The sequence below is a fragment of the Talpa europaea genome, assembly GCF_964194135.1.
Source record: "Talpa europaea genome assembly, chromosome: 9".
Classification (NCBI taxonomy): Eukaryota; Metazoa; Chordata; class Mammalia; order Eulipotyphla; family Talpidae; genus Talpa; species Talpa europaea.
Window position 1 is genome coordinate 91,601,868 of NC_140076.1, and position 12,302 is coordinate 91,614,169.

The window sequence follows — 12,302 nt, forward strand, 5'->3', positions numbered from 1 at the left end:
TAAAGAGGATACTTTGGCTTTGAACTGCTTCATAATAAGATCTTGCATTAAAGTGACAGACTTATGTCACCATGTGCACATATAGAAAATCAAAAGATGAGTTATTTTGCTATTAGTTTTCCCAAAAAAATCTATTAAATTAAACAGCAAGAAAATGAATTTACTGTGTCATGGTCTTCAGTTTAAGCTGATTGTTTAAGTATTTACATTAAGCATTTGCAAAAGAGATGATGTAGCAGTGACCAAATTTGACTTTTTCTGTTGTGATCTTAGTCAGCGTGTGAGTCAGAACTGAAGGCAGCATTTCTTGTAATCACAGTCTTGCTATTTTCCTTTGATGTTTCTAGGTGGTGAAGTGACAGGTGCCAGATCTCAGGCCTGACTTTTCTGATCGCATCGGAGTTCTGCCTCATCTGCAGTCATGGATGTAAAGGATCGGCGACACCGCTCCTTGACCAGGGGGCGGTGTGGCAAAGAGTGTCGCTACACTAGTTCTTCCCTGGACAGTGAAGACTGCCGTGTGCCCACGCAGAAGTCCTATAGCTCCAGCGAGACCCTGAAGGCCTATGATCATGACAGCAGAATGCACTATGGAAACCGAGTCACAGACCTTGTGCACCGGGAGTCTGACGAGTTTCCAAGACAAGGTATGTTAAGCTGATCTTGCTGATTCTTTGAGCCTTCCTGAGCCGTTTTGCAGTCTTGACTTGCCCTGTTGCCAGGTACATGATTAAGGTTGGTGAAAAACTGAGAGCAAAGCTTGTGGACTTCAACTTACCAGCCCCTGAAAGTTTAATCTAGAAGAGAAGCTGCCTGTGTTGATCCAGATCAAACACCTGTGGGTATTACAGAAGTTTCTCTTTTGTCCTGAACACTAAGTTCTGTAACAATTTGGAGTCTGCTCTTGGAGACCCATCATAGTAGATTTTGACACCAGTAACACAGCAGACTCTTGGCTCCGTCAGTAGTGTCCCTGAGACCACCAACTCCCTGTCTTGAGGAGTGTGAGATTATCTGTGGCTTTTAAACTTTTCTCCTTGAAGCCCATTCACAAGCTTCCAAGCACTCAAATTTCTGCTGCACTTAAATAGTGGACATCTCAGTAAAATTTTCTTTAAAGAAAGAGTATATTGATTAAAACATATTTGACCCCTGCTCTAACACACAGTATATAATTTCTACCCCTCAAAATCGTGGTATGAATTGTGACACACACACACATATATATCTATGTATATGTATATGTGCATGTGTGTATACATACGTGTATTTATGGAGAGAGAGAGAGAGAGAGAGAGAGAGACACCTTCACACTATAGGCAAACACATTACTGATCCCACTGATACTGTCTTCCCTGCTGCTTTCCCCAGGACTCAGTTTTCTCATAGTAGTTTTATTTCTTTGGGGAGGGGATTATTTTCTCCCAAACACTAACAATTGGCATTCTTTTTTCACCAATATCTATGAGGGAATTTGTTACCACTTTTCAAGGGTTGTAAATATAAGGACATGCTGACAAAAATGTATCAGCGCTGGGAGGTCAAGGGGCTGAATCTACTCACCAGTATCGAGACACCCATGTTTGGTACTCACCTCGACCTTGCCGTGTGTACCCTTTGCATGAATGGCTTTGCAAAATGATAAGTGAATGCACAAAAATACACTGGCATGCTGCACTGGAATGGTCCCTCCACCAGGGCCCAGGGTCAAGGCCCAATCTGCTAGGTTATTGCATCAAGAATCCAATACTGATTTATTTCTTGCTCCATGTTCTTGGCAGTAAATGCAGCAACTAATAATTCCTAATGAGATACCTTAATGTATCTTAGTTCTTTCAGGCTACTATAACAAAATGTCATAAACTGATGCCTTGTAAACAACAGAAATTCATTTTTCACAGTCTAGCAAATCCAAGGTTCAGGTACTGCAGTTTTGGTGTCTGGTGAGGACCTCTTCCTGGTTCATAGACAGTTGTCTTTTCTTATGCCCTCATGGAGCTGAAGAGGGAGCTCCACGCAGCCTCTTCCATAATACATTAAACCCAAATCCATTCACCAAGAATCCACTTTCATGACCTAAGTGCCTCCCAAAGGCTCCACCTACAAGTATCATTGATGATTAAGTTTCAGCAATGAATGTTGGAGGGGCATAAACATTCAGTCTGTAGTTGCTTGCAAATACATTTCCTGGTTTCTTTTCTTTTTCCTGTTACTTTTATTTTTTTCCCCCCCTTGGAAGATATACCATATACATACACACACATATCTCGTGGTTGTTATAAAAATCTTTAATCCATGGTTGTTATAAAAACACATTCTCATATGATCCCACTTTAGCTCCAGCTTTTATATTTTACAGAATATAGGGGGAAAAATCAGCAGAGAAACAGTCGAAGTTCTGTTTCCATTGCAGATGTAAACCTTTACAGGATACAGTTTTTATTTAATCTTCACTCTTATTTTCTGAGTTCTCTTCATGTAAATGAAACACATATCAAAAAGGGGGAGGGTTCCTCGAAAATTGCTCTGTACCAAATGCTTTTGATCTACAAGTAACTTCAACAAGTGTTTTACCTCATTAAGTTCTCACCCTACCCCAAACTGAATATAATAGGAATTGTAAAAAAAGTAAAAAAAGATATGAAGAATCTCGGCTTAATTAATTAAGGCAGTACAGCAGTTTCCAATATGAAAAATCAGAACACCTCTCTGTTGTTTCTCAGAGCATCACTAATCCAAGACTCAAACATTTTGAAAGGTGCTGCACACCAGCACGGTTGAGAGCTTCTCCTTTTTGGCTGTGTTCTTGGTTTCATTGACAGTATTGCTGCATATATTTTTGTTTCTCGAGACTGTGTGCAGAAATGTAGACTCTTCTTCCTAAATCTCATTAAAGGTCCCTCCTGGCTTCTGGATCATAGTGCCCTGAGCTGTAGATCCCAGATTATTGTTGAATTGTGGATTGGCCTGTCACCTTTTCCCTTCTTAATATTTACATAAAACAAAACCAAGTACTTGGGGGTTTTATTTTCAAATATACCTTTATTCTTCCTGTTTAATCTTGCTCCTCTCTATTGATAATAATGGGAGTTGCTTGGCCATATCAGATGCATAGCTTTGCAATTAACAATTCACACATGCCGTGTGTTGTTATTGAGCCCATATTTGTTTGTGTAATGTGTTTGCATGAATTAAAAACTGTGCAGGCCAAAAGTAGAAATGAAAAGGCATAGGAAAGTATTTGCATATGCAAGTGCAATTCCTTCTGAAGACGTCTATGAATTTATGCATGAAAATGTAGTCAGAGTCTGAGTGGATCTACTTTGATGGGCTCTAAAATTGAACTCTGCAGGAAGTAAATAAGCACATATTTAAGGAGAGGAGGAACAGGAGATACAATCTGGCAAGCAGCACATTCCACGTGAAACTTCACCACCTCAGAGTGGGTTAAAATAAATGTTATACTCAGTAATAACAATAATTTTTTTAAATGTCATGCATTTCTCATTTTACTTTCTTATTCATGAAATCAAAGAGCAGGATCATCTCAGTACTTATTAGCCTAGAGGTACATTAGCCAGGATCATAGCGGGATCATCTCCTGTGGTATTCTTATTTAAAACCCAAGATGCCGATCACAAAACAAACACACTTCTCACACACAAGCAAGTTTGGCAAACACAGTTGGATGACTTCTCCAGATGCTCAGAGGGGAGAAGAATTGTCAGCCGGGAAAAGTGATGTGGGGCCAGGGTCAGACCTTGTCCAGCTCCTCCAGCTGGTGGGCTGCAAGCAGCACATGTGAGAAGCTGCCAGGGCCCAGCAGGAGAGACGGGGCAGGTGTTCCCCTGAGAAGCTTAATGAGAGCCCCCGTCACAAGACCTTCTTTGCTTGCTTTCAATACAGAATCCTCCTCTGCCTTCTATTGTGGACCTCTTCCCCTGGTAGAGACGACAATTACCTCTCTGGCCTCTATTATGCCAGATCCTCCTGGAGTGAAGGAAGAAAATTGCTGACCCTAGGTCTGTGGCCATCGCAGTAATTAGTAATTAGTAAGTGACTAAAATCCTGCACTTAAAGAGCATCCTAGTGGCGCAAAAGTTAATACACCTGACAAATGTGACCAGCGGCATGAGCGCTGGTAAGACCCAGCTTTAACCCAACTTGGGAAATAGATGCCATTTGGAATAAGGAGGGTCGGCCAAGTTCTCAGGCAGGATGTAGAAGCTTAGTCTGTTGGACCCTGAAGTTGGGGTGCAGAGCAGTGTGATATAGGAGCCATTCTTCCCTGATTTAGTAATCTAAAGTTGGACATCGACTTGGTTTTTGTATATTTATGTGCCTGTATTGCTACTCCACATTCTCTGTTTCAATGGGATTAGTACACAGATGTGTTGAACAGCAATAATTAAAAAAAAAAAAAAACAGAAGAATAATAGCTGACATCGATTCAATACCTTCTGTCTGCCAGATGCAATCTGAGCATTTTGCTTGTATCAACTCAGTTAATATTCACAACAACATTGTGAGCTGGGTACTGTTATTACTCACCTCTTTGATGGATTAGGAAACTGAGGCATGGTGAGATTATGTAACTCATCCAAGGTCACCAACGAGGGAAGTGGTGGAGACAGGTTTCAAATCCAGGGAGATGGATTTAAGAGCTGAGTTTTATACTACTGGTTGATCACCTCCCAAATAAATAAATAAACCAACAAAAAGCAGGCCATTAAAGCCTTAGTCAAAGGCTATGATGGTTGATTTCTCAACCCTTTAACTATTGACACCAGTAACCTTTCTTCAAGCTCTAGGAGCTGCAGTCACTATCAGAGTTTATAATGACCTATACTACCAGCTGATCCCTATCCCAGTTCTCATCCATTCCCCTCCATTTGCACATCCCCCAATGGCATGAAAGATTCCTTCCTGCAACCTATCCACCAACCACCACTGCAGGAAAGTTCCTACAGTCAGAATGTGTGCCAGGCTGTCAACACTGAGCCTGTGCCCTCCCCAACAATCATCGCCTTTTTGCACAACCTCTCAACCTGGAACACTACCCAAGAAAGGTGCACTGTCTAATGATATTGCTCAGATAAGCAGAGCTGGCAGGTTTCTGTCTGAGCCCTGGCCCCATGGACCAGAGTTCAGTCAGGCCTCTGGTTCCTCAAAAGCCCTACTTTCCTGTTAGTAGTGAAAGTCTCTTGAGAGGGACCAAGATTGAATTCTTCTTCTGCACCTTAGGCTGTCTGTTTGGGTCAAGGTTGAAGAAAGAATTGGGGAAAGATTGGATTTTTGAAATTATGCTTGCCTCAGTTCTCTCACTCAGTTCTAGCAAAGAAATAACTTTCACCGACCCGTTCATGCACTTTAAAAATAACAGACGCACTATTTAGGCTAGGTTCGATTTTGGTATTTCATAAAGTAATTCTCACTCCTGTGATCTTTGAAATAATTTGGGCAATACAGTTTGTTCTGTGTAATTTGGCATAGGATACATTTAACCCATGTTAATAAGATGAAAACTCATGAAGCATTACTAAGTTAAAATGTTAGCTGTATTGATTCAATTAATGTATATAATAATTGTTGAACTACTTTGGAAATCTGTGCATTTCTGTTTATACCATTGTCTTAAGTTAACATTTTTTTCTCTATACTCAAATCTCGAAAGGTTCTATTTTGAAAACTCCAACCCTTTAATTAACCTGCACTGAGCAATTTTTCCATTCAAGTGATGTTCAATAGTTTGTTAGGTCAATATTTGGAATGCTGAAAAATACCTTGAAAAGATGGCTTTCCATTTATTCTCCTACTTAGAGACAGGGTTTTTTTTTTTTATAATTCAACTGATAGTAATGTGGTGCTTCTTAGTCTTTGGTTGTGTTTTTGGTTAAAAAAAAAAAAAAAAAACCTTTAGAAATAGAGACTCTACAACTTTCCAAAGTAGTGTGACCGTTCATCTTCTTGTTGGCTAACTTCAACCCTTCTTTCTCACATGAGAGATACAGGAAAATAGGCAAGATTGAAGACCCACATTTAAACTGTGTCTATTTTCCATTACTTTTGTGTTCTACCATTATGACTTTGATCAATTTTCAGAGCAGAGACTAATTCTCTTCTCTCTATCTGTAAAAGTCCCACCAATATAATTATCAGTACATTTCTTCTCACTGGACATTTATCAAGCTATGGAGGTTATCTTTTTAATATGTGCTGAAATAATGTTAGTGGCTATCATTATAATTATTGTCATTTTTATCCTGTTGTCAGAAAAGTGAAGAGCATGTGCTTTTCAACCTTTATACTACTTTGTGCAACAGAAATATTTTTCCCCCGTTGGGTTTGTTTCCCATGACTTGCAAAAATCCTGACATCTTCAAACCCAGAATTTCTCTTTTGTTGATGATAGAGTGTGTTTGGCTCCCTTCACACCATACTTTTTGCTTAAAAAGATCAACATAGCTCACACATTATTTCCCTATTTTTAGAAAGGAATGAAAGATGCTATCTAACAACTGTCAGCTGATGCCAACACACTGTACTAGAGTTGCTAGTCAGACAAATTTACAAGTAAAAAAATTGAGAAAAAAATCTCTATGATACTGTCATTGGGTATATAGAGGTTTCATTTTTATGCATTTTATAGCTTGTAAATAAATGTAAATTTCAGAAATGGGTTGAACAAGACTTTTCCATGTAAAGTATGCATGAAATTCATTCATTCACTTGTGTAAAAATTGGGAGTCTATATAATGAAAGAGAGTCTGTCTTACCTGGAGTCACATGGTTGATATTCTAGGACTACTTTGTGTTTTTCTATGCCTGTAGATGTGGGCCACAATCAACTCTTCCAGTTGAACGTGAAAGAAAGTAACAGTCTCCCCACTGAAATTAGTTTATTCGAAAATAAAATGCACTGACTTACATTCATTGGAGAATCCAGCAATTCATCTGGCCCCACACTTAACTCATTTCTTATTCACTGTATGTGGTTATACTATTCAGAAAGATCTGTTTGAACATGCCTGTTGATAATCCCACTTTCACATTCTCTTCCCATGGTAACATCATTGGAAAGAGTCCTTTTTTGCAGTCTCCAGCAGAATATTTCCAGGGCAGAATCAATTAGGTCTGGCTTGGGGTCCATGCTAACACTGCTGTGTATCGCTCTAACTCCAATTGGAAATGCCTGGGGCTTATACCTATCCTGTACCTGGAACAGCTTATGGTGAGTGCCTCCTAGACCTGATGGAATGGATTTCACACAGGAAAGAACAGTTCTGATATAAGAAATAAGGAATACTGACTGGGCTGTTAATAGGTGCTCCCGACACTAGTGATGCTCAAGTCTAAGACAAGTATGGACTTTCCATGTTCCATTTCTGCTTTTCTAACAGCCCTGGGAACCTTTTTTCTAAGATAATCAAGTATCAAACTTAATTGTCTTTTCTTCAGAATCTGATTACATTTTTTAGGTCTCAGATTTGGGGCATGGTGTCACAACATTTGCATCTTAGAGTCTTAAAAGATTCTTTTTTATTGAATCTTTATATGGATGTTCACCAAATCATGCCCACCAGCCCTGCTTAATTTATCTTATTTCCAGGTTTCTCATCCTGTGGGCATAACTTGTAGCAGTATCTAACCATAATTGCATTTCAGGGATGTCAGAAGTTGCGACATCCTTTAATATACTTGAAGGTTGAGGAGAAGTTGGGTGCTCAAAAAGGCAAGAAAGAGTCTTTAGGCAAAAGATAAAGCATATGCAGAGGTCTGGAGGTGACAAAACTTCATTGTTTCAAACACTGAGAAGAATTTCAGGTTAGATGAAAGTGAAGTGGGACAGAGGAGCTAGAGTAGAAGGGAGAAACTGGGTCATGGAGGCTTTCCAGGAAGAAAACACCAGCACTATGGAGTATATTCCAAGGAAATAGAATGGACAGTGAGGCAAGTGAGGTAGGCAGTGTGTTTCCATCTAGCCAAAGGAACCCCATATTTTTAATTGGAAAAGTGGGGATGGTTTGAGAAATGTTGGACAACAAAGATTTTTGGCTTTTTAGGATTCTGCAAAGTGAAAGTAGATCCACTTTTCTGGGGCATTTGGTCATTGACTGTCTTCTGGGAAGAAAATGTTGCCTTTCTGATGCTGAATTTACTTAAAGAACTGAGAAAGGTCAATAACGTTTTAAGTGGAAGTGCATAGGTTGCTAATTCAAGTTCTCTTGCAATGGCGACATAAGCCTGAGTATAAAGATACAGTGTTGTTTCAACAGTTTGGACTGTTGTTACAACAGTTTGGACTCTTCTCAACTTTGTGAGGTTACTACCCTTGCACAGAGTAGCAGCAGCACAGCTCATATGGACCCAGGTTAAGGGAAATATAGCAAAAAGATTGTTACATCTGGCTGTCCTCTAAGTGACCACAATATCTTGTTCATTGTCATCAGTGGCTAATAAGTCAGGAACTCTTGGAAGATGTAAAGGGTATGTGTGTGCAACTCAGAGTGTAATTTGACTAGCAAAGTCAAGGAGCATGCTTAGGAGGTGGAATCAGTACATTTTACCACTGATGGGATAAGCAAAGTGATGGCCAGAAAAAGAGTTAAGGGCATTGTTGAAATTTCTGGTTATAGCAACTGACTAGGTATTAATGACAGTTATTGGAGCTTGAATCCCAGCTGTGTTGATTTATGAGTTAAGATAGTACATGTAGCTGTGGACCTTTCAAGCTTGAGGTCCTCTAGGGCTATGCATCTATAGATGTCTAATAGGCAATTGAATGTACTGAATGTTCTGAAAATCTGGAGAGTGACTTGAGCCAGGAAGAGATTTAGGAGTTGACAGCTAATAAGTTCATGGGACTTGGTGTGATCATCCAGGAGAAATGTACCAGGAAAATAAAGGAGATCACATGAGAACAGAGGCATTCAGTGCACAGAAAAAGGAGGCTCCTACATAGAGATTAGAAAAAAAGCCTTACTTTCCTATATATGCCCCACCCACTCAGTCCATACTTGTCTTAGTATTCCAGGCATAAATTAATAAAATCCCCACTTAAACACTCAGAGTTGGCCTCCTAAGTCAGAGGTCACAATGTTAATGCATATAGACTATTTTAGGTCCCTAGATATGTCTTGTTTGGTGCACAGCTTCCTTCAGAAACCTTTCATAGAGTGCCTATAACCAGTCCATTCACATTCCACTTTTAAACTTCATTTCTGCTTTTTTTTCTTATACCTGTCCTCCTCCTCTGTCATCTGTTGTTGTGTGTGGCAGGTTCCCTGGGAACTATTGCAGTTATAGAAATAGCCCAGAACCTTCCACGTTTGTCCCTTACTGTATGACTCCTATTTGCCTATTCGAAATCCATTCTCTCCATGATGCTTGATCTGTGGGCCCTCTCTCTTGTGGAACCTCTGCCCTTTAAATTCAGGTAGCCTTTAAGCATCGTTATTGTTGTTATTATCCTCTTTATAAGTCGCTCAGCCTTCTTAGCACATGGGTTCTCTGGCTCTGGTAAATAGGGAGATAAACGAGTGCTCTGTGGTTTTGTTTCTTCTCTTCTACTGGCAACAGGATAAAAATGACTATAATTATAATGCTTCACATATCGTGTTGAACTAACATTTGCTTCCCCTGCATACTTGTGATCTAGGATACTACTGGCTTTTCTAGATTGGTGTCACATACAGGTTTAATCCCCCTCCCCTTTTTAAATGTTTGCCTTAGGCCACTTAGCTTTTACTAAAGACCTATGTTAATACCTGTTCTCTAACCAAGAGAAATTCTGAGTGTTTTTGCTTTTCCAACTAAAGGTGAAAAGCAAAAATCATGTGCAGCACTGGTTTTACTACAACATCCCAAGTAACAAGAGTGTCCCTGCCAAGTTAAAGGAACTAGATTATTCAGACTATTATTCATTATATTATTCCTACCTTTACTATATGCTAGTGTGGATTTAAATTTTATGTGTTATTTGCTATGATTTGCTGGGCTATTTCTTGGTCTTGGAAGGTTTAGAAATTTTTCCATATAAATTAATGGCAGTTGCTTTATGCCATTTTGGCATAAAGTTTTCATAAGAACACTGCTTTTGGATAGCAGGGGACACCTGTGTTTTACTTGTTCCTCGATAAGGACCTACGTTGTCATATGTGTAGAAGACCTTTGGTGCAATGTGATTGATGACAGCTTGAAACTAGAGAAACTGTGGTGTAGAGATAGAGTAATTGCCAATGTCGGCCTCACTATGCCTTAGACTGGATAGAATAGGGTGCTGCCCTGCCCACTGAGGAGTCACAGCACTGATATTATCAAAGAGACATTATATTTTCAGTGTCATGTTTTGGGTTTATAATTTAATCTTCAGCTCTGGAAATTCCAGAAGCATCCCTAGAGACATATAAAGATGAGAGGGTTGGTGTGGATCCGAAATGAATTCACGTTCGTTTCTTCAGCACCTTAATTGGTATGCATATCTTACAGGCCCTCTCTCCCTGCTGCAGATAAACACCTTCACACCACCAAGTTACTCAATATTCTCCCTGCACTGACTGCTTTCCTTTCCACTCAACCTCAAGTCAGATTTACTTCAGTAATAAATCTCTGCTGGGAGTGATGAGAACAAATACTGAGTGTGCGCAAAGATATTAAAAATAAGTGCAACACAGACTTATTTAATAATGTCCAACAGCCTTTATAATATTTGGAATATTTTACAAAAGTTACTATGAACATTATGTTTAATGCATTCTCTCCAAGACAGAAAGATCTTGTTCAGAATTAAAAAAAAAAAAAAAAAAACTCAGAAAAGTAAGATGGGATCTTTTTGTCTTCTCACTTGAATCTGTTATCTTCCTTCCTTTTCCAGGTTTTTCTTTTCTTTGGCCAGAGTCACACATTGTGAAACCTCTCTTTGTTCACCCTGATTTGTGAATAGGAGGCATTGGGCAGTTGCTGTCCCAGTGGGGTATACTTTATTTTAAAAATAGTTTAAAGAACTTCCTTTTAAATTCCCCCATGTCCACTGCCACCTTAGCCATTATAATGTGCTTCCCTGTCTGTCCTTGTACAGTAAAGGTCTGCTTCATGTGTGGGGAGCTAAAACCTTGAATTTATTTGTGGTGCTTTGAACCAAAATGTTGAATTTATTTAGAGAGTAATTCCTGTGGATTAAATTTGTTTCTATGGATCTATTTACTACAGCTGGGACATTGACAGAGGAATGACTATTACTTTAATGTCCTCAAAAAACATAATAAAAAAAAGGCCCAGTCACTGCAGGATAAATATCCACAGCTCAAACACATTTCCCTCACAATGCCTACAAATTCAGGTGACACCATCACCTTTAGACAACCCATGTTTGCCTGGCAGCCATGGGTTCCAAACCTTCTTCTTTCACTGTGACAATTCAGTTAATGCTCATACTCTCAGCCCCTGTTTGTGTGGCAAAAGCCCAGTGTGGTGATGACCCAGTTCACACTTAGTGCTTCACAAAACCCAGCGATTGAGCAGCAGGGAGATTACAACACAGTGCAGAGCTGCCCTGGCCGAACAGTGCGGGACAGAGAGTGTGAGCATGGACCTCTGTACCCCTCCCTGGACCAGTGGTGACTCATTCGTCTCTTCAGGGAGCTTTTCAAAATCCCCGTGCCCAAGCCTGCCCAAGATTCATTCAGTCATAATGTTTGAGGAGTTGGACACAGGCATCATTATTTTATTTAAAGATTGATTTATTTATGCATACAAGAACTGGGTTGCCGGCCAGAGGTGCAGGAGGTGAGAAGATCCCCAGAGACAGAGTGGGAAACCAAACAGGCAGATCTACTGAAATACACTGCTGAGGGGAGCAGCGGGCAAGATAGGAGAGGTCTGCTGTGCCATGTGGGTCACCTCCCTGGCCAGGGATCAAACTTGTGCTGCAGAAGCTGCTGATAGCTTCATTGTGCTGCTACTCAACACCTTGCACCACCAGGAAGGCCCCTTTTTTAAACTGTATTTCTACAGAAAAAAAAAGCATCTCGATGGATTTAAATGTAACAGGACACACTCTGCAGAATACAATTATGTTTTTGGTAGTTGATGGTATGTCAAGCTTGCAGTCTCATGCTTTGGCCAGTCTCTTGAAATCTCACATTTCTGTCAGAAACCCATAATTCTAGTTTTAATAGAGCTTCCTAATTCTTAGAGGGTTTCAGTTAACAAATGTCAGATAGCCAGTTCATGTATTTGGCATTTCAGGTCCTGTGCATTAGGTATTGCAGGTCTTGGTTGCCAGATTCCACCTCTTTATTCTT

At 39.8% G+C, this 12,302-nt stretch overlaps 1 protein-coding gene across 4 annotated transcripts in view; it reads left to right on the plus strand.

Moving 5' to 3' along the window:
• Nucleotides 1-421: 421 nt before the first annotated feature.
• The window catches only part of TENM2 (teneurin transmembrane protein 2), a gene marked incomplete at its 5' end in the record, with an annotated part of 889,116 nt that continues 877,235 nt past the window's right edge, over nucleotides 422-12,302 (plus strand). For all 4 annotated transcript variants that reach the window (XM_084243831.1, XM_084243832.1, XM_084243833.1 and 1 more), the window contains one exon: nucleotides 422-647. In XM_084243831.1, the coding sequence (XP_084099957.1) occupies nucleotides 422-647 (226 nt within the window). The remainder of the gene's footprint in view (nucleotides 648-12,302) is intronic.